This window comes from Cynocephalus volans, chromosome 11, assembly GCF_027409185.1.
Source record: "Cynocephalus volans isolate mCynVol1 chromosome 11, mCynVol1.pri, whole genome shotgun sequence".
In the NCBI taxonomy this organism is placed as follows: Eukaryota; Metazoa; Chordata; class Mammalia; order Dermoptera; family Cynocephalidae; genus Cynocephalus; species Cynocephalus volans.
The window spans coordinates 120,420,567-120,448,407 of NC_084470.1; the positions used below are offsets into that span (position 1 = coordinate 120,420,567).

The 27,841-nt window shown below is 52.7% G+C and overlaps 1 protein-coding gene across 6 annotated transcripts in view; it reads right to left on the reverse strand.

The window, feature by feature from the left end:
- NFASC (neurofascin) overlaps positions 1-27,841 on the reverse strand; it is a 67,924-nt gene that overhangs the window by 17,670 nt on the left and 22,413 nt on the right. For 2 of the 6 annotated variants that reach the window (XM_063115333.1, XM_063115331.1), the window contains exons 7-24: positions 27,415-27,526; positions 26,794-26,978; positions 25,365-25,496; positions 22,712-22,855; positions 21,916-22,027; positions 21,381-21,547; positions 20,765-20,912; positions 19,427-19,551; positions 18,496-18,540; positions 17,109-17,210; positions 16,613-16,810; positions 15,687-15,757; positions 13,886-14,108; positions 11,877-11,992; positions 9,909-10,113; positions 8,610-8,732; positions 7,365-7,538; positions 4,987-5,001 (exon numbers count right to left, since the gene is read on the reverse strand). In XM_063115333.1, coding sequence (XP_062971403.1) covers positions 4,987-5,001; positions 7,365-7,538; positions 8,610-8,732; positions 9,909-10,113; positions 11,877-11,992; positions 13,886-14,108; positions 15,687-15,757; positions 16,613-16,810; positions 17,109-17,210; positions 18,496-18,540; positions 19,427-19,551; positions 20,765-20,912; positions 21,381-21,547; positions 21,916-22,027; positions 22,712-22,855; positions 25,365-25,496; positions 26,794-26,978; positions 27,415-27,526 — 2,397 coding nt within the window. The remainder of the gene's footprint in view (positions 1-4,986; positions 5,002-7,364; positions 7,539-8,609; positions 8,733-9,908; positions 10,114-11,876; positions 11,993-13,885; positions 14,109-15,686; positions 15,758-16,612; positions 16,811-17,108; positions 17,211-18,495; positions 18,541-19,426; positions 19,552-20,764; positions 20,913-21,380; positions 21,548-21,915; positions 22,028-22,711; positions 22,856-25,364; positions 25,497-26,793; positions 26,979-27,414; positions 27,527-27,841) is intronic. The other 4 variants (XM_063115334.1, XM_063115335.1, XM_063115332.1 and 1 more) reach the window with 4 other exon arrangements.

Here is a 27,841-nt window from a genome sequence, read left to right on the forward strand (position 1 = left end):
AATGACAGAGAGATAACAACCCCCACTCTGTGACGTGGCCTTGCAAGTCTGTGGCTCGCCCTGCCTGCTCCGAGTCTTACTTTTCTTGTTTCTTCCCCGTGCCTCTCATCCCTCTCCTTTTTCTGCCCAATCATGGCCCTTCCTGCAATTACCCCAATCCATCCTGAATTCTAAAACTGCCTTCTAAGAAATTTGGGGTCCAGGCACCCCAAGTCCTTTCTGTTCATATTAGAACATGGGAAGGGCACTAATGGAACCAGTGTGGCCTGTGCTCGGTAGCACTGTCTTCTCAGCACAGAAATCCCAGCTGTGAATGAAACACATGCTGGGCTTCTTTCTTGCTTAAATTTTCATCTGGGGCACAGGGTGGTTCATATCTGGGCTACCCCTCTCACGTCCCCCATCTCCCATACAAAGCTACCCTTTGACATCAGTCAGCCCTGGGAGGGCTAAGACTACATATGTGACAACTTTTGCACAGGTCCTCTTTCCTTCTGTAGAAGGGTCATGGAAGCTAACAAAGGGCTACCCTACCCTTGCCCCGCAGTTCCAGTATTTGCTAAAGCTCAGAGTGTGAGAATGATGGGGAAAATTGGAGAGACACAGAGCTACCTCTCCTCCTTGCAATTCACTTCCAATGATCTGACCACAGTTTGCTTTCTAGTGTTGATGCTAATGGGACAGTAGGCAGGGACCTTAAGACATAAGCAGGTAACTCTGTAACTCCCAAGGAACAGTGACATCCAACCGTGATTCAAATCTACAGAAGTTCAGGAAAATTATATCCCCAGCCTGCCAAGCCCTGCCCCTCACCCACTGCCTCCAGAAGGAGGCTAGGAAAGCCAGAGACAGAATTGCCTTCTTGACCAGAGTCCAACCAACAAAAGCCCTTTCATTCCTCTGGGCTGCCAATATTACAAGTCCCCTGTGGAAAAGGAGGGAATGTTCCTGGGGTTCCAGCCGCTTCCCTACTTGTAAGATCAGAGGTATACTGGGCCCTGAGGGTGCTGACCAAGAAGTCACACTGGGCAGCTGACTATGCCCCATACATTCCAGAGATTCCTGGACAAGTTCAAAGCTGACAGTGCTATATTCTCCAAACCCCAGTAAACTTAAAGACATCAGGAAGGCATGGGGGGTGGGGGTGGGGAGGACAGATATCCCTCTCATATTCTTTATTTAGGGATGTATTCAGTCCAAGGTAGCCCAAGGCCTGGAATGTAATTTCAGTACTATAAATACTCAGCATGAGGGAACTTACACATCCCATCCACTAAGACAGACAGACAGACAGACGCACATACACATGGAAAAGCCCAAGAGACCCACGAGGCAAAGGTCAGCTTTCTCCTAGGCCTGATCTCTGTAGCTCCCGTGGCCACGGACACACATGGGTACTTCCTGCTGCTCTGTGCTGCTGGAACCTGGAGAGGCTATTCTGTCAAATCTGGACAGGATTGCTCTGATTGAGTTCCCTATCAATAGTATATTTTCTAATAATTTCTGGCAAATGAAATGTTCACAGTGCCCCCTTTCCCATGACTACTTAAAAGCCATCAGTAGAAAACACTCTCTTTCAACTTGAATCACTCCATGCAGTGCAGTGCAGGGACCCAGGCTTCCCTTCCTACAGGTAGTGGTTACATTCCCCAGCCTCCAAATCCAAGTCACCTTCCGCAAAGCTATACAGTTCTCACGGGGCCCGTGGCCCTTAGCCCTTGCACAAGCAGAGACACACACACTCACACCCACAGCCAGGCCCCCATCTTCCCAGGGCATTCCGGTGAGCATCCCTAGGGACAGAGATGCTGAGAGAGGCCAGTTAGAGTGTGTTTCTCACCCAGCCCCACTGGTCGGAGACAAGCATAGGAAATGACTCTGAGGACCCTTCCACACCATCACGTCCCTTCCTCTGATGGTCACTTCTGCCAAGTGTGGCAGGAAGAAAGTGTTTCTCTCTGATGATGGCTACCTAGATGCTTTCTCTCTGAGACAATAGTCTCAGGATATTAGGGCGAGGGAGCAGGAGGTGAGAGGAGTCACTTCCCAGGTGGGCTCCCCAGGCACCCGCCATCAGAGTTACATGGAGGATACCACCTCAGCTGGCAAATCAATGCTCTGACCCACTCATTAGCTGTGTCTATTGTCCTAAGGCTGGACATGACCAACAATGAGATGGGGGTGGGCAGAGGCAAGAAGAAAAGGCTCTGAGGGAAAGCACAGAGCAGTCAGGTGAGTGAGTCGTCAGAGGGCGAGTACAGGTGGGGAAGAGAAGATTTTCACAGGGAAAACCATCCACTACTCGGGTCAAAGGAGATTCAGATGATGTCAACCCCTGGGGCTGAGTTGGGGGAGAGTAGAGAAGGGCAGTAAAGCCCAGGAGTGAGGCTTGTAAACAGAGTGGACCTCAGGCTAGGCAGACACACTCCTGGGCTAGGATGTCATGTCTAGCCACAACAGGAATTATGGGTTTGGGAACAATCCTGGTCCGTGGTCGGTGAAGACCACCAGCCTGGCAGCTGAGAGGAGGGGGCAGGGACCCTCCATTACCTAAGGGTGATCTAGGGTGGGCTCGGGCTGGAAGCACATGGCCCCTACCAGAAGGCAGTGTCGACCTCACGGGCTGCCTGATGTACACTTGGAAGGGCACCCCAGCCACAGCCGAGGGTTTGCCACCAGAGATTCAGGGAGCACCATGTAGGAGGATGAGAAAACTGAAGAGATAACACACCACATTCACCTTTCTGTCCCCACAACCTGCCATGGAGCTGGGCACCTATCAGGAGATCTGAGCTGAGGGGTCAAAGATGAGGACAGCAGTCTCCAGACATTCCAAGGTGGAAGGTTCAGTCCAAAAATGTCCACATGGTGCATTTCTATCCTGGCCAAATCACAGATTGTCAGACAGATGGGTAGCAATCCTAAGAGATGGCTGGTACAGGTGGACGAGAGGGATTATCTTCACTAGGTGAGACACGGACAGCTCAGTTTGGGGAAAAAGTGCCCAGGTTTGGAGAGGATGAGAGGGGAAGAGAGCAGGAGCTGGATGCTGGGCCCATGTTAAAAATGTGGAACCTGAGCCCCGTAGCTTGGCACCTGCAGGTTGTGCAGAAGGCTCTGACGCCTTTAAAGCTGAGGACAGCTGACACTATCAGCATATCTCATTTGCAAAAAAGCACAGTCTGCCTCTGCTGCCATGTCACACGGAAGCTGGAGCCTAGGAAACGATTGACTGATGGACAGAGAGCCTGAGTGCATTCTGCGTTACATTGTGAGTTTGGATATGTTCTAAATGGGAAGTAGGCAGTGGGGTGTTTGGAACGAAGCCTCTCATCCCCCTCACAATTGCCACTCACAAGAGGGGCAGCACAGACCGGCACAGATGCCCACTGTACAAGGCAGACTCCCCACTGCCAGACCCACCTGGCTTGGGTCTCAGGGTGCCAGAATGGGGGAGGTGGATGGGGAGCTGCTTTAGCAATGAGCTTCTAGCTGATTCGCCTGGTGCTCTCCCTGAGACCCTCTTCTGTCTTCACTAGGCCCGCACAGACCACCCTGAGTACTTGCTACAACAGTCACAGGAGGGACTCATGTAAATGTGGGTCAGGAAGTCAGGAAAAACCCCAGTGTGGCAAGGATGGTTCTCTCCCTGGTCCCCAGGCCCAGAACAACCTCTCTGCCTCACATCCCAGCAGAGGGGGGTTCAGACCCTGGGGAGGCACTGGGCCTGGCTGGCCTGGGTTGTCTGGGGCAGGGGTGGTGGAGAGGCCTGTGGGAGGGAAGGAGGATGGCAGCTTGCCACTGCAGACCTGCTGGCAAAACACACGCACACTGAAGGAGGCAGGGCGCGCAACAGAAACAGAATTAACCTAGAGTGGGGGTGGGAGACAAATGAGCGAAGATGGGAGCAAAGCAGATTGGGTAAGGTGGCAGCCTCGTCGCGATGCCTTGCCTGGATCTCTATTCTCACCCAGCTGCCCAGAGTGGAAGGAGGCTCTGGTGGACCCTCGCTCATGGCCTTTGCTCTGCAGGGTTAGCCCTGTTCTTATGTCCCACCTGATGCCATTCAGACTCAGAGGAAGGCTGGAAAAGATACCCTGGGCACCCCTTGCGTGGGGTCCCCCACCTAGTTTCTCCAGCTTGGGGGCAAACCCTCTGTGGTGAAGAGTCCTTTGACGGCCCTCAAATGCATGACATGAGGACTAGAGAGGAGAAACTTAGATATCAGGTCATTTCCTAAGCCAGGACCTTGCCTGCCCAGCTCCCTGCTTCTGCTACAGATCTACCTCCAAGACCCCCACAGTGGAGACTGTCCTTAACCCTAACAACTTTGAGAAGCTGAAATTCTGAGGAGTGAGGGGATAATCATCCCATGGCACCCAACTGAGACTCCAGGTCCTGGAGCACCTGGTCCTACCCAAGGACATGCTGGCTCGTTCTCACTGAGCAGAAGCCACAGTCGCTGGCAGAGCTGGTGTCGGGCCCCCATGCAGCATGCAAGGCCAGCATGCACAGTGCGGTCACCCTTTCAGGGGGTGGTAGCCTGACCCGGAGCCAAGAGCCGGCTGCTCCACTCCCACTACAGCATCCTTTTAGGGCCACAGCTGGCCGCCCAAAGGCTGTGGACACGCTCTTTGGGCTCTGAGATGTCAAGCCTAGCAAGGGCTCAGTGGTTCATGGGAAGTAATCACTCAGCGCAAGCAAAAACTGCAGCTCCAGCGAGCGGGGCTGGCGCCTGTGTGTGGGGCCTCTTCTAAGCCACCCTCCTTCTCAGCAGGGGCCGAGAACAAGTGAAGGGGGAGAATGTGCTGGAACTCCTCTGGTCCCATGCTCCACACACATCCTGACAATCTGGCTTCCCAACCACTGAAAGGGTGAGTTGGAGCATGCTTCAGCCGGGACTCTCCCTCCGTCTCCGCCCTGGTGGGTGAGCTCCACCTGCACTGCCCCACACCATGCCCATTACCTCCGCAGCTGGTACAGTACCTGCGGTTGGAGTAGCTTCAGAACACAGCGCCCAAGATGGCCAGAGAGAGGGAGAAAGGACAAGAGAGGGAAGAGAAAACAGAGCATAGGTGAAACCACAGGACAAGCAGGCATAGAAGGTTCCAGCTCAAACCTGACTCAGACGGTGTGGCCAGGTGCTGGCTGCTGCCCTGAGGATGCCAACTGGCATTCAGGGGTCACAGTCAACTCTACTGGGGTCAGGGGTGTTCCTACAGAAATCTTTCTACCTGGGTCTTGGAGACCTTTCTGTACATTGTTTCTACCTCTACTCAAGGACTGGTCATCTAACAGGAGGCAGCACGAACAGTCCACTCAGAGCCCTACATTCCCAGTTCTTTCCTCAAGGGCATGTCCTGCCCTGGCTGGGTTGGGATGATCTTTATGAAGTTGGCTGGGTGACCCTCCAAGATGCCAGGAATTGAGGGCATAAGGTATAGATGTAGGTGGTATAGGAGGAGGACTCCAACCCTAGTCAAAAGGATGGTTCCTGTGTCTTAGGGGGAAGATGCCATATACTGCTGGGATAGTTCAGGAGAGGGGGCGCATGTTTGGCTGAAACTTCCCCCATGCTGTCTCAGCCTTGGAAGGCACAGGACTTTTGAAGGACTGGAGCCCTGAAGTCCGTCATGGCATTTGGCAGCCCCAATTCTTTCGCACCAGCGGTACTTTATGAAATTAGAAACCCAAGCGTGGATTGAGAGCCCTCAAAGGAATTCCTGAATTTTTTGCAAATCCCTAGGTTGAGAAGAAAGTCTCTCTTTGACCTCTTGTCCCCTGGGGCTGTAGAATGTTCTCTGTGGTGGTCACTGGGGTTGGACAATGGGGCTTTATCTGTTCTGTATTGGGAGGGAGAAGAGGTTCTCCTCATATATCTCCTTTCAGAACTGAGTAATCAGAAAAGTGCATGATGGCCTGGCCCGGCCTTTGATAACAGGCACACATCCGCCATTTACCCAAAGTCCCCTGACCCTAATAACTTCCCGAGTGCTGAGGGGGTTGGGAACACCAGGAGCGGGGGGTTGGGAACACCAGGAGCGGGAGCTTGTGGTGTGACTTGCTCCTGTTTTACAAGACCAGAGAGGGACGTGGATAAGACTGCCAGCCTTTCCCAGCTTCTGCCGGCCCCTCTCCCCAGCCTCAGTGCTGGCCAGGGAGGGTGGGCTGTGGGGCGGTGCGGGGCAGCTTACGAAGCTGCATTGGGCGCCTGGGTGAGGCAGCAGGGTCTGGCAGCCCCAGCAAAGGGAACATTGCATCCCTCCTGGGATGGGGGTGGGGGAGGTGCTCAGGAGACCCCACTGGGGCCACGATCAGGCCACAGGACCTGAGCCTCCTGCGGAAAGCACTAGAAAACTCATCAGCCTCAAGGACGCCTACTCACATCACATCTTGGAGTCTTCCCCTGCAGAACTAATCCCCCTCCTCTGCCCGGCCACTGCACTCCCTTCACTTAGACATATGATTAGATATTCTTGGGGTGTCTCCTGCTGGACAGTGCGAGCTTATTAGCTTTGTATCTCATTTTTAGCACAGTGCTCGGCATTCACATTGCGGGTACTCAAGAAACGGCTGTCGAGTGGACCACTGTACCTCTGGAGAGTCTCGAGCAGTTCCCGCTGAAGCCAGCGCGTGTGCGGGTGAGCCTGGAGCCCCCTCTAGTGGAGAGCTCAGGCAGGGGCAGTGCCAGTGAGGGACGCCAGGCTGCTGCAAGGTGCCAGGACCCAGGGGATGAATTTGCTCATTCTCTGTGAAGCTGGCTCGGCAAAGGGTGTTTCCCAATTCCCCCTCCTCTCCATAGCCTGCCACCCCATCCAATTCAGGCTGTCAGGAGGGACCACATTCCCTGCTCTCCTCGTGATCCTGGCAAGCAGCTTCAATCATAGCTGTTTCCTCTACAGCCTTAGCCCCACATGACCTTGGGAAAAGAAGGGTTGTCCCCAGAGCTCTCACGGGGCACTCTCAATAATATTCCTGCCTGCCTCAATAGGCCGACACTTCCACTGTTCTTTGGAGCTCGTTAGCATATTTACTTCCAACATGATTTCCCTGATCTTCTCCCAACTTGTGCTCTTGTCCTTGTTCCTCTACAGAAAGGAAAGGTGACAGATGTTAAGTAGCTGAGCGAGTCAAGCAGGGACCCAGGCCTGCCTGCGACAGCCTTGGGAGACCTGAGTCTCCCGGATGTAACAGCAGCACCTACCTCTCCGCACGTAAGATGGCTCTCTCCCGCTGAGGGCTTGAGGGCTGGCAGCCTCACTCCCTCTCCATCCCAGGAGGCCAGGTCCAGCTCTCTGTGTGTTTCTCTGGGCATCTGAATTAGCTGGGCCCTTTCACCCCAGGGGCTGCCACCAGTTACCTACCTTCATTGGGGGGTGCCGGTGACTCCTCTGTGACTGCTTCCCCAGAGCCCACCTGTGTCCTGGCGCTGAGGGTAAAGCGGTAGCGTGACACAGGGTCTGCTCTCTGCATCGTGAACTTGGTCTGATTGGGAGAGAAGTTCTCCACTATCTGCTTTCCTACTTTGGTTCCATTAACTGGGGAGAGACAGGTAAGTGGAATTGAACTTCAGCAGTGTTTACCGCAATGGGTTATATAATCTGCAGCTGGAAAGAGAACGCCTTCTTGACTTTGTCGGAAAGGGAAACGGTGGCACCTGCCTGGTGATCTTCAAGGCTTGGTTCACAGCCAGAGCGCTAGGCAAGGACTCCCTCTCAGCTCTGTGATTATACCGCAGGGCTAATACTTCTCCACTGATCCCATTGTTTCTAGCTCACAGCAAAGATTCAGTTTATAATTCCCAAGCCCTTTCAACAAGGACAAAACTCTTGAATTTCTTTTTTCCTTTCAAACAGAACTAGGGCAAAACCTAGGGTTTTTCATTATTACTGCCTCCTTCATAAAGGGTCTATTCAGTATACCTCAAAGAGCGAAGGGTCAGGTCAAGAGATGATTCAGAACAGCATACAAGCACCGGGTTGGCAATTAAAATTGTTAACAACACAAAAACTGACCTTTTCAGCTTCCCAGTGAGGTACCGCACGCACCTACTTTAGAAGGCTTAAAGCTTTTCAAATGTAATGACACTCCTGTCCCTGCATGGTGATGCTGAGGTCTTGAGGTGAGATCTTCCTAAGCTAGGCTCCTGACCTGAGTCACACCACAGTTACTTGGCAACTCTACATACAGCTGCCTTATCATAAATGACACCTTGTTAAGGTGTCTCCTGACTGTCTATGGACTCCCGTGTTTATACTGTCTGCCCCATCAGATGGAACTGCCACTGGGTGAGGAACTGTCTCTCCTAGACTTGTAGGTATTGAAAACTATAAGATCCCTAAAGGCCGGGGTTGTCTCCCTCATGGAGGAGTTCCCTTGGTCCCGCCCGTCAGACTACAAGCTCCCTGCAGGCGGCAGTGTGTCAGGAGAGAAGGGATCGGGTCTCACCTGCCTCCCCTAACCCTATGGGGAACTTTTCCCTTAGCCTCTCCATCCCTCCACAATGCCCTCCGCACCCATCAGCTTTCCACCTCGACTCCTTAGGAAAAGTGGTAAGAACGGGGTTTTGACTCCCAGATTATCTAAGAGAAAGAGAAGGCAGAACGTACAGGCCACGTATTTGAGAGTGTATCCGATCAGGATCCCATTGGGGTGTTCCGGGTGATCCCACTCCAGGTTGACTGTCTCCAGGTTGGGCTGCCGGACTCGGAGACGCCTGGGGGCACTGGGTACTTGGGGAAGGAGGAGAGAGCAGGGGTGATGAGAGGGAGAGGTGGGGGCCGGGGAGGATGAGGAAAACACAAAAAACAAAGCACAAGTATGAAGGCATTGACCTCTGGGCAAACCCCGTGCTGGATGCTGCTGAACCAGAACCTGGGAGAACGTGAGGGGCAAGAGCTCACTGCCCGTCCAGGACGTCATTTTCCCCAGCATTGAGGACAAGCCTGGCTCAGACTGTGCTGTTTAAACGGGGAAGAAGTAAATCCCGTTGTCCTTTAGAAATTACCCTGGATTCAGCACACATTAGGCTCTGATCCTGCAAAGATACCTCCAAACTGGGCAGAGCCATTCCTAGGCAGGGACCACTTCTAGCTGTTTTGTACAGAGGCTGCAGTTCCCCGTCCTCAGACAAGGATCTTCACCACTGGGTCTGGGCAGCAGCCCAGGCTTCTGAGCTGAGAATGCTGGGTTCAGGGGTGAGAGGAAAGAAACCAGGATGGTTGACCTGGAAAGGCTGGGCAGGGCAGGAGTGATGGGGAGGGACTGACGATGGAAACCAAACCCAGGAGGAGGGAGAGACAGGAATAAAGAAAACAAGAGGGAAGAACAAAGGAGAGAAGAAAGGAGGAAGGGAAGAAGAGAAATGGGGAAAATAACATTAAGAAGGGAGGGAGGAGAAGCAGAAGAGGGTAAAGCAGATCAAAGAGGATGGGCAAGACCACAGAGATGAACCGGGAACTCTGCAGGCATCTGCACCCCCAGGACTGGATCGACCACACACCTGCAGAAGGCAGGGGCCACACCTGGGCATCCTCTGCAGAGCCACCCCTCCCCCCACGCACACATCGACTATCTCAGTGAACTCTGCTGGGTAACGCAGGACAAGAACCGTGACGGTCTTAGGTGCAGGTAAACAAATCAGATGGCTCCAGGTGGTCAGGATGAGATTATGTCAGCCGACTGCATAGGTCTTCTCTTGAGATACAACCTCCTGTCCGGCCAGGTCACGGTGGTGATGGAGCCTCTGCAGGAATTGCGGGAGCCACTTGGCTTGCAGGTCATCTGCTCCTTGAGGCCTCGAGGTCGCCTTGTGCCGTCCATGCTGAGCCATGCCGGAGCTGCTCCAGGCCCTCTGGTGTGTGCCACCCTTGTCCTGCCCACCCTGCAGAGCTGCGGGCCAGACCTACCTCCTTCCGGGGTGGTGAACTCCTTGGTTTCACTGCGAGGCCCATCGCCTCTCCCATTGACCACAACCATCTCCAGCTTGTAGTTGCTGTAGGGGAAGAGGCGGGACACCACGCCACGGAGGCGGTCACCAGGGAAGCTGGCTTGCTGTCTCTTCTGAGACACCCACAGGTTCTTCAGCAAGCTGCTCTCCCTCCAGTAGTAGGCCTTCGGGACAGAGGCAGGCTGGTGAGTGGTCAGGCAGGCAGAGCTGGGTTAGTTGTTAGTGGTGGCAGTAGTGACTGGTCTTCCCTGTGCTTGCTTCAGGCTCCAAGTACCAAATGACATCATCAGTCCCACACAGGGCTGGGGGAGCAGCCTTAGAGTCCCCATTCATTAGCCTCTGGTGAATATGAATTTATGTCAAACAAGAAATAGGGATTTTGGTTTCATCATTTTCTGAGCCATGCCACCTCTGGGGACATGCAAGTTGGCTAAACTTACATCTAAGCTGTTCCATCATGAGACTTATATCCAAGGTGGGTAACAGGTTGCTCAGGGAGTCCGTGCCATGACCACAAATACAAGCCAAGGGTCCCAGCCTGGAAAGCTCCACTCTGTGCTCAAAGACCACATCCCATTGAGTTAGATTAGTATGGTTTAGATTGGCAGCTGACAGGAGTTGGAAAGTAGCAGGTTACCCCCAGAAGTCTGAATATGAGAAAGGGTTGATTTAATCCTTTGAAGTCAAATGGTTTCTTTTCTGTTTGAAGACCTTTAGGAATGAGATAGACACATGTCCAAGTGACAGTCACATGTCCAGTCAGTGAGACGCCAGGCTGTGTGGTGGCAGAGCTGGGATGGGACAGGATGGCTATGGAAGGTGGTGGTGTCACAGGGCACAGTGCATGAGTTTGCAACGTGAGGTCTGATTAGCAGTGGGTAAGAAGCCACAGGTCAGGCTGTGACACCAGCGTCACCCAGGCCACCCATGGCAAGGTAAGGAAGAGTCCAGACTTGGAGGGGACCTGATGGGAGCTTTAGCCAGAAAAATCTTCAAGCAAGTAGGTTAAGGGTGCAAGTCAACTGCTGGGGAACAGCTCATTCAAGTGTACACCTCATCTTGCCTCCCTTTCCCCACTGGCCAAATTCATTTCCCAAGAAGAGACTGGCCCCCTCATTCTGCCCCCAACTGTCCTTCAGCCAACTATCGATGACTTCTTACAACACACAACTTGCATTAACCACAGTGACAGCCTCCCTCACTTCTCAGCCAACTTTTAACAGAGCTACTCATAAAAGGGAGAGTCCTGGATGTCCTGGTGTTCTCTCCCTTCTTTCCATCGCAGCTCACCCTTTCAACAGGGGAGAGGACTGAGCAGAAACTGCTCATGGGCAGGGAGGGCCAGGAGAAGCCACGGGCCTTGATAATCCTGGGCTGGGTAATCTGAAGTTGGCTGCGACAACAGGGAGGGCGTCTGCACCCTTTCAGTGGCTTTGCCTGTTAGTTGTAGCTTTATGAACCAGACCAGGTGAGGCAAGCAGCCCAGCAGGGACCATCGGGAGAGGTGGGGGAGCAGTTCAGTGGCGCTGCAACACGTGCTGCCACGCACTCGTATCACAAACACCGTGAACTGTGCGATGCCAACCCAGCCCCCCCCCCTTTCCCATGATTTTTTGAGCAGAATCTCTCAGCATATCTGTTGCAGGACATGTCAGGGAATATACGAGGGGTCTTCCTAAAGTTCATGGAATGATTCATAGTATCTTTTAATTCCATTTGTCCATGAACTTTTTGAAGTACCCTTACATATTTTTTTCTGGGAATATTTTTGAACAGCTAACCCTAGGCATCATCTTCTTGAATCAACTCTGGATCCAATAAATATCTCTAGGACCCCTTCCAAATATCTCATTCCCCGCATCTGCTACTCTCTTGCCCTGGTTAGTGAGCTGGGTGGTTAGGCAGAGTCAAGAGCAGGCTGGCTCACTCGGTACTCTCTGAGCTGGCCCTGGACCGTGTCGGGGTAGACGCGGTTCCACTGAAGGCTGATGGCTGTGCTGTTCGTGACTCGGACTTTAACTTCAGTGGGTGCAGTCCTGGGATCTGCAACGTGTTGGGACAGAGAACTGGTTATGCAGGCAGGGCTGGCCCCTGGACTCTAGGGTCCCCTCTGACTTGTTCTCTGCTGGCCTGTACCTCCACTCCACTCTGGACACTGGGTACTCCATGCGGGCAGGGGCTATATCTCCTCCATCAGACAATCTGGAGGAGTGGGGGAAGGCTTGGGACAAAAGGGCGGGAGGGACTCCATTTAGAGGGCAGTTATTTGCTACCATCTTGTGCTGGGTAGTTCCTACCTGCCCCTCCATTCCATTCTCTACCCTTCCCCACTCTGCTCCGTGTCCTGGGAGGCTGCCCCCTCTGCACTATATCTGCTGGCCTCCGGATGGTTTTGGCCAATGAGAGGTGCCAACAGATCCCAGGGCTTCCTCTTTGCTGGGCTGCAGGTTGACAGTGCTACACTCTTCTCTCTGAGGCCACGGCTCCTGAGGGTGGCCCCAGAGGGTTGTGATGACTCACCGGGGCTCTGCCCCATCGAGGCTCAGAGTGGGGTAGTTGCTTCTGGCTGTTGCTAGCCCTCAGGAGGTCACCACGTCTTGCTGTTTTCTCACTAACCCTGTTCACACATCATAAACATCTGTGTCCTGCTAAGACCTGGCAGAAACAGTACCCACAGGTTGAAGATGTGCTAACTTAGTTCAGGAAGGGATTCTGACCCTGCAACTACCTGGAAAGGGAAGGCCACTCCCTCCCCATCGCTGATTCTTGCCCCCTTTTCTCGACTCTGCTGTAAAAGCAGTTCTGCCCCATCCCCTCTAATCCATCAGAGCACACGCTGCAGGGGCAGACGGAAACCATGGGCGGTCCATGAAGTCCATGACCAGAGGCTCCCCTTCCACACTTACCACCCAGAAGTCACCACTGGGCTCCTGTCCAGAAATGTCTGCCACCATGGAGTTAAGGAGTGGGATGGACAGTGGGCCTGCTGACCCCTCTGCTTATCTCCCACACAGGTCCAGTCCACAGTCATCTCCAGGAACACGGGCCCAGGCTCAGCCCTTGCTTCTTACCATCTCACCATTATGAGCACCACTGGCCCCGCCCTTGACCCTAGCACTGCCCCTTCTGAGTCCACCCCTCCCTTCCTTCTGCTCACCCCCTCCACCTACATGATCTCCTCTTAGACCAGACCCACAGCCAATATGGCCTGGCTCGCCAGGAGGGCACTCCACCGACCCTCCTGCTTTGCTTAGCAGACGGTGGGGTGGATGTGCCAGGGACGGAGAAGCCACCAGCATCTGGGAAGCCAGGCACATACTTCCACATATATGTCCTGATTCTTGTTGATTCACCCAGTGCCAGATTCCAAAGAACTTCTCTTTTTATGCTCAATTCCAAGAGCTTGGAGCAGCACCAGGAATGCTGGCAGGTGGCTGGTCTGGGACATTCCGGTCTGGTGCCCTGCAGACCTTCTACACCCCTCAAGGTTTCCCCTGGGGAGACCGTGGGAGGAGTCTGGCCTGTGACCCTGCCTCCTGTGGAGCTGCGTTCTAATTATAGCTCTTTGGGATGGGTAGTCTTGAAGTCTTTCTTGGCACCAGCATGGCTTAGCAGTAGGTTGTCTGCCTGGGGGATCCAAAGACCTGGGCTCTATGTTCAAGCCTGATGTTTACTATTACGCAGTACTGGCAAGGGTTTTCCTTTCGGGGCCTCAGTTTTCACATCCGTGAAGTGAGAGTACTGGACTTGGTGATGACATGCAGTGATTCTAACTAGTGTTCTGATGATAATATGTCCACTCCTGACGTTGTCAGGTACCAGTCTGCTCTCAGTCACCGTAGGGGATTTCTCTTTCCTGGGGACTTATTGTCCTCCCACAACACACCCAAGGTTCCTAGCCATGAGAGTCCTGGGACGATGGGGGAGGGTACTCACAATCTTCTCCGGAGTAACCAATGACAGTGTCTGGCTCAGGGCCCTTCCCAAAGTCGTTTTCAGCCTGGACTCGGATCTCATAGGGCACATAGACAGGGGTCTGAGTCACCACATAGCGAGAGCCCCACACCGTGACGTTGTTCCAGGCCTCCCGAGTCTCTCTCCGCCGCCACTTGACAATGTAGCGCAGGTTGGGGCCAAAGGCAGAGGTGGCATTCATGGGCTGGGCAGGGACAGACAGGGTGGAGAGGGTGCAGATGAGCAGCTGGACCTGCCCACGGCTCACCCACACTCTCTGTGGCAGGCACCCCTCCCAGATCTGCCCAGCACCGGCCAGCCGCCACGCAGGGTCGGGGACAGCACATCTCCCCCTCCCCTGCTGAGTCCCCCCAAAGCCCAGAGTTATATGGGCTCAAAGAGCATGTAGATTTTCTGTGATAAAGGCTTCAACCAATGCCTAGTTACTTTGACTCTGAGAGCCATCACGTTTGCAGGTGCAAAGGGAGGGAGAGTTTTATTTTCAACAGAACTCCTTCCTATGACAGCAGTAACAATAAAACAAAATACAGACAATAATATGATCTTCTCCAAAGTCAGAAAGGGATCAGTTCTGGTTTAACCACAACCTGCCTCCTGCAGATGAACTCAAAATTCCAGAACTGACTTAAGTTCTACAGGCTCCCTGTGTGTCTGTCCTGACCTTCCCAGCAGATCAGGGTTCTTTCAAGGTGGGTATAATGCTGTTCTTTATTCTCTAAGGATCTGCTCCAGGAATCAGTCCTCTGGGTGCCTGCCAGGCAGATCCATAGACCAAAACCCAACTCGCAAGATCCTGAAGATACGGCCCCAGTGTCTTGAATCTGGGCTCAGCCCAGTTGCGGTTGCTCTGCGTTGACCAAGGCTGCCACGAGACCAGGCCCTCAGAAAAACAGGCAGAGTCATGATTCCAAACACGGGGTCTCTCCATTTCCATTACTTGTGGCAGCAGCTTGCAAATACTAGTATTTCAGTGGCTGTATCTGCATCTCTCAGACTTGTAAGCGGTTTGGGGAAAAAAAGTCATTTGAGATCACATATCCCAATTATGGTTTGGAAAATGTACTCAGTGAGCCAAGAAGAAAATGGAACTTTAAAATCCTGGCCTGGAGGGGTCTCTTGAGTCACCTAGTTCGATCCTTGACTGGACTGAACTTGCATGAACTTCTCTCAGATGCTGGTCTCTCTCCCACTCCCAACATTCTCCAGTGAAAGGACCCTGCACACACCAAAGCTCGGTACTAGCCAAGGTCTTTCCTAAAATCTAACCTAAATCTCTCCTTCTTCAAAAGAAGTCTGTTTCACTTTGTTGGCATTCTCTATGATTTTGGCTAGACTGGCATTCTATGGAACTTGGTCACCTCTGCTTCTGTCTCCTCTCTTAAACCTTGCTCTTAAGGGCCAGCCCGTGGCTCACTTGGGAGAGTGTGGTGCTGATAACACCAAGGCCATGGGTTCGGATCCCTATATAGGGATGGCCGGTTAGCTCATTGGCTGAGCGTGGTGCTGACAAGCGTTTAAGATCCCCTTACCGGTCATCTTTAAAAAAACAAACCAAAAAACCCCTTGCTCTTAGACATTTGCCCTGTTTGGTTTCTGGAGGCCCAACTCAGAACAAAGCCTGGTTTCTCAGAGAAGAAAACCTGCCTGTTAGTCTAACCACATTGTAGCCTCAGGGTCTCAGAGTTGCAAAGGGAAAGGGCTCCCAGGTGCATGCTGCCAGGTAAGCAGGCCCATCAGGGCTGGGACTGGGAGGGGCTCTTACCGTCCATGTGATCTCCATGTTATTCTTTCTGGTCCCCTCTCCTTTAACGTCACTGGGATTGGACTCAGGGCCTGCAACCCAAATGGATGCAATGTTCAAGTCCAGTGTGTGCCTTCCTAGGGCACTGCATGCAACCCACCTCCCTCCCACCCGACTAGTTACTCTGTGTGTGGTCTCTTTTCAGTGTTGGTCTTCTCAGCATCTGTATATATACTCCAGCTCGTATGCCACTGAATTCACTCTGCCTTTTCCTCATGTGTATGATGTGCCTTCCTAGCTAAGATTTAAACCCCCAAAGCAAGGATAATTTCTTTTTCATTTTAATCCCTTACCAGACAGTATTTATCATGAGGCTTTACACACTGTGGGTGATCAATAAGCCAACTCAATGTGGACTATCTCCTCAGGGATTATCTACTAAAAGTGTTTCACCAGACTGGCTTATCCCTGGCATTTAGCATTTTTTGGGAGCATGTCCATCCTCTATGACCTGGTGTGATTTCAGAAATCTAAACATTACCCAAATATGTTAGGCAAAGAAATTTAATATAACACCAGGTTCTATATTTTCTGCTGCACATCTTTGCCATAGCTCTCCCCTTTAAAGCAATAGTGAAGAATTATTAATAATATCAGTAATAATAAAAATGGCAGTTAACATTTACTGTGTGCTTACTACATGCCAGGCATCATCGTAAGTACCTGACATATGTTTTCAAATGCAGTCCTAACAACAGCCCCACAAGGTGGGACTTATTATTATTAAAAGGTGCAATTATTATTATTCTGTTTCACAGATGAGGAAGCCGAGCCTTGGAGAAGTTAAGTAACTTGCCCAAGTTCACATGGCTGGGAACGGGGGGAACTCCGTTTGAATTCAGGGCGCCTGGTTCCAGAGCCTTCTCTGGCAGCCGTCGAGTACTCACGTGATCCACTCGTTCGGTAGCGCTCAGACGGGAGGCTGGGGTGGCTGCTCCCAACTTCGTTGACAGCAATGACCCGGAACTGGTAGTTGACATAGGGGGACAGCTGGAGGACAGCTGAGTTGACACTGCCTGGGAACTTAGAGTGGTCATGCCAGACCCCTGGTTGAAACTGGTCCTCTTCAAACTGGACGACGAAGTCTGAGAAGGCAAGGAAGACAGAGCTGTCTCAGGAGCCGAGTCACAGCATTCCCCGTTAAAGAGCATGCTGTGACTCGTTGGCCCCTGTCCATCTCCATATCTCCCCTGGATAGACAGAAGCACAGGGGAAATTCTTCCCAAAACACAGAAAGGGAAACCAAGGCCTCTGTGCATTCTGAGAATAGCCCAGACACACACCACGTGAGCCAGAGCGGGGAGCAGAAACCAGGTGGGACCTCAGTTCGAGGCCGATACTGTCCCTCTTCAGTGGCTTGGGAGCGCAAGGCCCTGTGCTGACCTGTGATGGGGCTGTTGTTATCGTCTCCTGGGATCCAGGTCAGCCTCACGCTCCTCTCGGCCAGGTCGGTGAGCTCCAGGTCCCGGGGTCGGTCTGGCCGTCCTGGCAGCACAGAGAGGACACCATGCAGGACTCCTGACTTAGAGCTGGCCTGTCATTGTACTGGCCACACAACTAGACAGGCCCCTGATGAGCTGAGGGCTTCACTACCAGCAGGATCCAACCCCAGCCTGCCCTGGAGGGTCAGCACAGGAACCACCCCCTTCCCTCAGTGGGCTGAGGAAGAACAAAGACCCCAAATTCCACCACCCCCAAAAGATTGTCAAAGGGTGTGAAGCAAAGAAATAAAGAGGATCATGCAGGGCACAGAGAGAATTGGGGCCAACCCACTGCATTTCTGCAGGTGTTCTTAGAATGCAAGCCTTTGGAAAATGCTACCCTTCTCATTAGACCCATGATCACGGCATTTAGAAAAGCTGATGAGGAAGATGGGATTTTGCCACATTTTCTCATCATAACTATCTTCTCAGTGTGCCAAGGCTCTGAGGGGACAGGAGCTCAAGAAGGGGTTTGGAGTGCTGAGCAGGACAGACAGGTTAAGAGAACTGGGAGGGGACAAAGAAAGTATACCAGGCCAAGTGAGAAGATAGAGACTTAGTCTAGAAATTTCAGTAATGAAGAGCAGGACAGAGGACCCCTGACAGGCTTCCAAACAGCGGGAGGGCAGCATCTTTCAAGGGGTCCAATCTCACTGGGATTTCTTTAGTGGTTTTAAGTGCCATCCTGGCCTGGGAATAAAGAAAGCCATCTGGCCACTGACTGACAGGGGTAGGCAAGATTTTTCCCTGTCCTGGCTCCCTGAACCAGTTAATTCCATATCTCAGCTGGTTTCTGGAAGGACCTAGAAGGGGAGTCACAGGAGCCCACATAGCTGCATGTGCACACATGTGCGTGTAGACTGTAAACAGACACACAGAAGCAGATGTGGAGAGGCTGGGATACAGTGTGCCTACAGATCGCTTGAAGGGAGTGGGCTTCCCTGATGAGACCTTGGCCACTTCTGAGGCCAAGCTGTGGAAGGAGAACCAGCCACTGCAAGGGAGTACTGAGTGTGGCCAGGGTAAGGGACAGAGTGAAACAGCAGCCAAGGACTTCCGAGCTCAACCTGCAAAAGGAGCAGGAAGCCCAGAGCAGGGTTGTGACATCGGCCCAGGGAGGTGGGCATGGGCACCTGGAAGGTCACATGAGGCAGGGAGTGGCAACGGTAGTCCATGGGCCTAGCCTACACACCATACGCCCTTCCTGAAGCAACTTCCTTCTCCTGGACTACACCACCTAGCTGCTTAGAGAAGATGCTGGTGAGGGCCCTATGATTAGTATAAATTACCTTTGGGCAGGGCAGCCAAATGGTTAGTCGGAGTGATCTGATCAGCTGCAAAGGTAAGACAGGTTATCAAGGTTAGCAGGTTATCCAGGGTTAAAGGTGTTCTGGAAGGATGGGAACAACTTGAACAGCTGTCCCCAGCCTGAGGGGTTCCAGGCACAGCTTCACTGTCCCTTCCATGGAGAACCCACTACCCCTGAAGAGGCCGTCTTATGTTTTCTCCATGGCTGGGGAAGAACCTGTTTCCTTCCCGTTCCAGTACAACCACTGTGCCTGGGCAACTGTGCCTCTCCACTGCAGAAGGGAGAGTACACCAATACTGATGGCAGTAGGGCACCCAGGGAGAGGACAGAGGTGATGAGTGGACCATAGGGGATCTGCTTCTCGGGGAGGGAGAGGCCACCTTCCCTTTGGTTTGGGATGGCTTAGTATTTACAGTTTGGCCTTGATGCAAGGACAGGAACAGACGGCACCATCCTGCTCAGTGCAGAGAACACTGTGAAATGCCACCAAAAACCAGGAACAGGGTGGGACAGGGAGGAAGGTGAAGCTTGCTGGAAGCACAAACACAGAACTCAGTCTTGCTTTAATGATGGGCTGTTTTAAATCAACTTAGTGGTATAGAGTTAGCTGTAAAGGAGGTAAAAATGATCACAACAAGAAATCCCTCTCCACTTTCCCTGTATCATTCAGGCTCCCTTCAGTTGAGATGTGGGGGCCTTAATGATTGCACTCAGGAGGTAAGCTGTCCAGCACAGCTTGTTCTGAAAGTGGCAGCTTCCTAACCCCGAGATCAAAAGGCAACAGATCCCCATGCCTGGCTGACCGCTGACTGCAGGCACTGCCCTTGGAACCGACTGTGGCCCGCTGCTTCTCTGGCTGCCGGGGAGGCAGGGCAGGGGAGGTCAGGGCCAGCGTGAGCAGTGGCAGTTACCTAACACGGTGAGGTAGGCCTTGGCCAAGTCTTGGTCCAGCTCGGTGCTGGCGACGCACGTGTAACTGCCCTGGTCCCGCTCTGCCACTCCAAAGATGGTCAGGGAGTCCTCTTCCTTCTTCATCCTACAAAGATGCCGCAGAGGGATTGGGAGGGGGCTGGGTAGAGTGCTGGGCACTGCCCGCTGCTCTTTCCCTGGAGGGGGGTCATGATCAGGAGGAAGAGGGAAGCAGCAGCAGCTGAGCTGGGAAGCCACGGCTCCCCCAGGAGATAGGAGGCTCCATCTCAATGCTTTGAGACAGATGAGACTTCGTGGTCACCTGGGGCGCTTATGGTACTTGATGGAGGGGAAAAAGAAATTGGGCAGAGCTCATATGGTCCCTAACTATGGTCACTTCCTTCAAGTTGCATACTTGCGTCTGTCTCTGTGCCTTTACTGGGCTGTGTCCCCCTCCCAAATTAGGGCGCCGTTAGGCCCACTACCAAAAGCAAGATAGGTATCCCTGCTCCTCCCGTACTTGTAGCTGTGTTTATCTTCAGCTCAGGCTTGGCTCCTCTGCACCTGGGCTCAGGCCGGCCTGCTCCCGGCCTCCTCTGAACTGTCTCCCACAGAGGAAGGACACCAGAGCAGGATGGGACTATTAGGCTGTCAGCACCAGCTGAGTGTTGGAATGCCGTGCCTGTCCGCAGGGTACACCCCCTGCAAAAACTCAGATGATGGCTGGAAACAGCTGGTACTATGTCTAACCACAGGGCCGGGAAATGGAAGAGGACAGAGCAAGGAGAGCCCTGGGGAAGGAAGTTTGGACCAGTGCAGTCTCAACTCTGCCCACACATGAGAAACCCCCAGGGGGACTTTTAAACACTGTCTCTGCTGGAGTCCTATCCCTACACCAGTGAAATCAGAATCTGGGGTGGGAGGAGAGGCAGGAGTAGGTATAGAGTAAAGCGTCCCGGGGCTGAAAACCACCACTAACTACAGAGGAAATCGTCGGTGCGGGCCAACCCTGCCCTCTCCTGGAGAACAGGAGTACTGCAAACAGGGCCGAAAGGATGGAGTCAGTGTGGCAGAGGCAGAAAAGCGGAGGAGACAGGGAGGGATAAAAAGAGGGGCAGGGGAATGAGAAGAGTGAGGGGAGGGAGGGAGAAGGGTGCAGGACAGGGGTCTCCCTTGAGGTGGGAGGGTTACTGTGGCCATCACCCCATCCTCAGTAGCTCCATGGTGACACACATGACACAGGTTACCTGTCACTGGGCTCTTCAGTGCATCACCAAGAGCAAGGAAAACAAACTGCCCCTCACACTAGCACCAGGAGGAGAGAAGTAAGGAACGGAAACCTGTTTCCTATGTAGAGCGGCTCATCGTCCTTCAGCCAGGAGACAGTGAGCTTCAGGGACGCGTCGTGCTTCACCCGACACTCCAGCTGCACTGTGGTGCCCCTTTTGGCAACCTGGTCCTCAGGCATCCGGAAGATCCTGGTGGGGTCTGTAGAGAAGCCCAGGGAGTGCATCACTGGCCCACTCTCTGGCCACCACCCCCACGTGGCCACACGGTGGGCCACGCCTGACCTTTAGGCCTTGGACCGACCATGGAAGGTGGCAGAAACAGTACGAAGTTATATGAGTGGATGGGAAGTCCTGGTGTGGGTAATCCCAAATAGTAAATGATCCCCCCAACCCTCTCTGTCTGGCTCAGGAATATGCAATGTAATTTCTGCGGAGGTGGTGGGAAGCTGGTGTCGGTAGTAGCAGGTTTCCCTTCTTATTCCTGGTAATAAACTATTATTAGCACCTGGCTCAGCTGGAAGGTCATGCAAAACACACACTGAGGAGCCCTACTTGGGATTAAACATTAAATGTGCTGCATTTTCAAAAGGAATTATCATGCACGGATAACTGCAAGCATGGCTTCCTTCCCCACCTTGAACTCCTACCTACGAACCCTTTCCTTTACCTTTGACCTCCAGGCGGACTTGGTTTTCAGCTTTGCCCAGGATGTTCGTGGCAACACAGGTATAGATGCCTTGGTCCTCTTTGCGGATCGTCTTAATTTCCAGACTGCCGTTCTCATAGACATGGTAGTTTCCACCATCCAGGTTGCTCCCTTGTCCATTCTTAAACCTCACAACAGAGCAGCAGAACACACAGCATACTGAGAAAGGATTGGCCCAAGGGAGCAGGGCAGCAACCAGTGGAGAGAGACCATGGGGGCAGTGGAGAAAGCCCCCTGCTAGCAGTTTGGAGTCCTGAGCCTTGTACAGTCTGCCTCCAACCACTAGGTGGCCCTGGCAAGTCTCTGCCCCTCTCCAGGCCTCGATTTCCCTTTCTGTACAATAAGGGGGTTGACCCAGATGATCTGCCAAGTTCCTCCCAGCATCAACCCTTTAAGGTTCCCAGGGCTTGCTGAATACCTAGTATGGACCAGATGGGAATGAGGAAGGTGAGACAGATGTCTTCTACTGGGGAAGGTCTGGTCTCCTGGAACTTACCATCGGAGCGTGGGGATGGGAGACCCAAAGAATGGGCAGTCCAGCCGTGTCCGGTTGTAGAGGATCACCCTAATGAGCTGGTTCCGGGGTGACAGCATCCGAGGTGGCACATCTGAAATTCCCAGAGAACCGACGTTGGGTGTGGTGCCTAACCCTTCCATTTCCTCCCCCTCTGTCTCATCTCTACATGCTTTCTCCTTACAGCAGCTTTCTAAGCATCGAGAAACTTTCCCCTACCAACTGTCCCTCCTTCAAGAAGCCTTGAAGGATTAGGTGAGGAAGGAGTAAGTTTATCCATCAGCCCTCAACCTACCTTATATCCAATCCAGCATCTGCAATGGGTTTCCCCAAATTACCCAGCAGGTTCTGTAGCTACCCCTCCGCAGCCCTAAGACATCTTCTAGCTAACCCGTCCTACCACCCTCTCCTTGCTCAGGGAGTACAGCAAACATACTCAGCACCATTTCCCACCATGAGATCCAAGTGTGAACCCAGCGAGAGTCAACATGGATATACCAAGGAGTTGAGACAGCCACCCTCTCCCATCAGGGAAAGGAGGGGCTAAGATTGACTTCTCTTATGGGATAAACTGCTCATCCAGATATGTGGATTTTAAGTTCTCCATCCTCCCCACAAATCTCATCTTTGATCTCCAAGCTTCCCCCATGCTACCACCCTCTTACCCTGCCCAGAAAGCTAATCTCCAGAGAAGAGTGTGCCCCAGGACATAACCAAGCCCCAGGGAGACTGTGCCATGGGTGAGCAGAGAAGGGCCGAGATGCAAGGATGCGCTCACCCAGCACACTGACGAAGGCATTGGCTAGCAGGTAGCCGTGCTCGTTGGAAGTGTTGCACTGGTACACGGCCCTGCTGCTGATCTGGGTGTCTCGGAAGATGATGGTGTCCCCGGCTACCTCACGGTTTGGGTTGGGTGGTGCCGCTACAGATATGAGAGAAATGATCCTTGTGAGAAATGGGGGAGGGCAAGGTGAAGGGCACTTCGGGCTTTGGCCAGGGCTCCCAGCAAAGCTGGGGAAGAAGCAGCCCTGGGTGGGTCCCACAAGACCTGGCCGGCTCTGGCCACACCACTGCAGAGCTGTGACCTTGGGCCCCTCACCAAACCTACTGGAGTTTATTTCTCAATCTGTCTAGTGGGAATATGAATTCCTGCTTGACCTACATAACAGCTCGGCAGGTGTGGTTCAGAGTATAAGCTTTGGAAACAGAAAAGGGTTTGAATTCTAAACACATCACCCTCCAGCATTATTCAATCCCTGTAAGCTTCAGTTTCCTTGCCTCATGGGGTTTTTGTGATGATAAACCAAGATTTCATGCATGTACAAAGTGATTAGCAGCAGGTCCAGCCATATAGTTTATCGCTGTTACTATCATTTTAACCTAATGTGCATGTACTAAAATTGTCTTGAAAAGGGTAAAGCAATATACAAATGGATGGGAACTACCACCCTTTCATCCTCTGAGCAGAACATTCTCCGAACCGTTACAAAGTTAAACCCATAAGCCAATGCCTGTTGAAAACTTGAGAGTCCTTATATTTGCCAAAGCTCCCTATTCTTCCCATGAAATGTATTCTAAAGTGGGAGAGAACGTTCTTCCCACAGGTCTCCTGGTACTGCTTGCCTGGGAGGCAGAGAGCAGAGACTGGGGACTGGCTGGGGGTATTGGTCCCGTCCTCACATCACTCTGGGGTCTGGAGCAAATCAATAAACCTTTTTGGGCTTCATTTCCTTCATCTGTAAGATAGGGAAGAATCCCTCCCATCTTTTCTAGCAAAGTAAAGGACCGTCACTCTTCTTATCTTTAACCACTAGAAGGTGACTTTCCTCCATGAGATTTCTGGATGTGGCTTGCAGAGTCCATGAACTCACTCAGGATCACTCAGACCCACTAGGGAAGTCAGTGGATGAGGAGGCAGGAGTCTGGCCCTGTGGGCGCCACTCCACAGACAGCGAGTCGGAGCCTGGAACTGGGGAATCAGCAGAAGCAAATGGAGACAAGGTCAGCATTCTCATCCATCCCTGGGTCCCCACTCAGCAAAAAGGTACCCAGGGAGGTCATGCCAGCAACCTCATGCCTCCTGGCCCAGCATCTCCCATGGAACCAAGTTTCCTCCTCATCACTCCCCTTACATGCTCCCTGGGGACAGTGACGAGTGAGCTTTCCAGGGCCAAGGCTCAGCTGCAATTCCTGGGCTGCATGTACTCAATGGTACTGGGAAGTTCAGTACCGATGCCTGCCTTACCCCTATGTGCTACTAGGACAGCGAGAACTGCAGAGGGCAGGCAGTGTCCGCACTTCCGTTTGTGGCCGGGGGGATGCTATTTACTGGGCTGACCACAGGTTCAGCGTGAGCTGGCACAGGTGCACTGCGGTCTCACAGCAGCCCTGAGCGTCGCCACTTACGAGCCATGGGATCCTGGGTAATTCAGTGCACCCATCAGGAGTGCTGTCTCGCCTTCAATGTTGAGACTAAAGAGCACCTAGCACTATGCCGGGTACACAGTAAATGTCTAAAAAGATGAGCTCTAGCGCTCCCCTCCACCTGTCTCCCCTGCCTCTCCACCTGCTTCTAACAGTGCTGCTTTTAGGTTATATTCTGCGTTCCATCTATTTTTTGCCCCATTTGGTTGATATCACTGCTTACGTTTTCTCTGACCCCTTAGAGAAAGTAATGACAGGACATTTAAAAAAGTAAATGCAACCAGAGAGAATGTGATATGAAAATTTGACCAAGACCACCAGAGGGAAGGGCCCTGGAGTCACCTCCTCCATCCATCCGGGCAGGATGAAATCTTCCCAAAGTCTGTGCCTGCTTTCTAATTACAGCTGTGCCTCTCTGCTCTCATGGGGAAGTCCTTCCTCATATCCAACTATAATCTTGCACATGGTCACATAACCCCGCCTCTCATTTCGCCCTCAGCAGACAGTGGGTCTTGGGTAACGAGCACCAACGGGTTACCGAGCTCTCCTGTCCCTTCCTAGCCCCAGCCGTCACTCAGAGCCCACACCCTCAGCAGACAGTGGGACTTGGATAACGAGCACCAACGGGTTACCGAGCTCTCCTGTCCCTTCCTAGCCCCAGCCGTCACTCAGAGCCCACACCCTCGGAGACGTGGTTAGGCCCCAGGCCTGAACTGCACTCTGTAGTTGTTACCAGGCACACAGAAGAGACTTAAGAAAAACCCGAGAGCAGAAATATCCTAAACATGGGAACGTAAACACAGGGCTCTGGCCTCGGTTCTCACACAAAGATGAGGAAGGGTTCCTGCCACTTGAGGTGTCCGGAGAAACGGGCTGCTGAGAAGCAACGGGCCACAGGTGACTCTTTCCCTCACCTTCTAGTACAACCCAGCCTGGCCCAGTGATGAGGATCTGACTGTTGGCAGGAGAGAGAGGACAGTCGGGTGGGACAGTAGCTCGTTACTTACACTGCAAAGGTTCCCCGTTCACCATCCACTGGACAGTGGGTTTGGGGTTCCCATTGGCTCTACACACCAGTCTCCCATCCTCACCAGGAGCCAGGATGAGGTTCTTGGGTTCATCCAACCAGTAGGGAGCAGCTGGAAGACAAGGCAGGCACAGGTGGAGGAGTTAGGTGGCCCGGGGCAGGCCGAGGCGCCACGCAGGCTCCGTCTGGGAAGGTGGGAGCTGCTGAGCCCCAGCGCCAGCCTCCCCACCTGCCCCAGAGCTCATCCTCAAGGGGATGACTCGGTCCAGCCGTGCCTGGCCGGCCTGGCTGCACGATGTTGACCTGTATATTTCCAGTTTACAGAACAATCGTACTAAATAGGCTGCTTAGTAGAATCCCCTGAAGAGCTTTTTAAAAACATGGATGCTAGGGCCCGTATCAGACCTACTAAATCAGAATCCCCAGGGTAGGCCTGGGCAGCTAATGCTTTTAGAGGTTGCAGGCTTTATGATGTGCACCTAAGGATTGAACCCATGGCCAGAGAAGGTAGTAAAGTGGCACTGGGTTGGTCCCTCTGGATTTCTGCTGTTGCAAGATCAGACTCTTTGAGAAAGGCCTATATATTCACTCCTTTAGGTGCTGAACTTTGGTTAGAGAGTTCTTAGCTGGCCACCCCTTTCAGTTGTTTGGACAATTCTGTGAATATGTGGATATGTGGGTTTTTCTGACTAGAGGGTCTTTTGGATCAGATTCTCAAAGACCTTGATAGCTCCCCAAAAAGGTTAAGAACCTCCTAGTTTGTGTGGTGCTGAAACCAGGATCACAAAATCAATCAACTGTGTGCTAAGAAAGTTCTCGTACTCTGCTTTCAGTCCTCATCATCCCAGTCATGACACCCCAGGCTGAGAAGTGACTTGTATAGCCCACCACCCACGGCTGGGACCCAGAAAGACATCTGCTCTGTTGCCTCAGTAGCTCAGGTGGGCCACCTCTGCTTTTGGGGGAGGAAAGTGATTAAGAAAAAAAATTTTGTTGGCTATGATGACTGCCCATTTTTAAAAAGAAGCACAGTACCATGCACGGACACAGACAGCACAGGGCCAAGACAACACGTCACGAACGGGAATGCAAAATGAATGAAAGAAAAGCCTTTGGGTGTGATCCCGATGGGCCGTGAGAGAAAATCCACCTGCTGAGGGAGCCCCAGCACCAAGGAGCATTGGATGATGGTCAGAGTGGATCTCTTTCCCTTACTCTCCCCCCGACATGTGTGTGCACACATGCTCATGTCCAGGGGTGACACCATCCATGGCAGGTCACTACTGCCACTAAACACTGTGTTGGAAGTTTCCCCCACTCACTCTGTCCTCAACCACCCTCAGAGGGAAGAGTGGTCATGGTATTTAGGGTTGGCAAAATAATCATAATGAGAAATACATACAACGTACCCTTTACTCTCACCGAGATCGTGTGCCGGATGCTGCCCATCTTGTTGGAGGCCAGGCAGAAATACTCCCCAGAGTCCTCCTCGGAGACATTGGTGATACGCAGAGCCTTATTAAAGTTCTCAAACTTGGCCTTGTCAGATGGGAGGTCCCCACCTTTCTTGTACCATGCAATGTCTGGTGTTGGGCTAGGAGAGGCACCAAGCAGGAAACAAAGGACTTATCACTAAATGTGGCCCTTTTCTTCTATACAGCTTGGGACACCCCAGTGTCCTAAAAGTGTACTTGGCTCAGGAGGATGCACGTCCTCAAAGAGGTAGGTGGTCTTTCCTATACTGAAGAGGACACTCAGCCACAGAGAGCCTGAGGGACTTAGCCAAGGTGCCACGAGATTCTAATGCACAGACAGGACACCTAACCACCTCCTTTTCCCATTATCTAAAACTGAGATGCCCAGGATGGGATGGATGTGACTATGTTGCAAGGTCCTGCTCATTAGGGCTGTTTGCTTCTCTCTTTGCTGTGCTGCTGGTTTTCCCCAAACGTGGCAAGAACAGAACCGGGACAGGCTCCCATCCCTATCCTCCTGGAGGGTGGCCGGAGGGGGGTGCACACTGTACATACACCCCAGAGGCGATGCACTCCAGCAGAAGATCCATGCCACGAAGCACCATCTGGCTGCTCGAGGTGCCCTGGGGATACATGAAGCTGGGTGTTCTCTCTGCAACTCCTCGGGCTGAAACAGGATAGAACAAGCTTCCATGAGCCTCCTGCCCAGAGGGCTGACCCTGCCAGGCCAAAGCTGTCAGGCTAGAGAGAAATGTCATCACACCCCCTGCCAGACCCTCCCAGCTGAAACCACCCCAAGGACCGGGGTGTCATTAAGAGAGATGTGTTAGGAAGCTCGGGTGCCTCAGCCCCACCCGCACATGTGTGTGAGCAGCTCTAAGATCTGGAAAGATCTGCCAAGAGAAGGCTGGCATCCCTCAAAGTTCAGGAGACCTCCTCTTCCCTGGAGCAGGGGAGGAGGCTGTCTAAGCAGTGAGAGGTC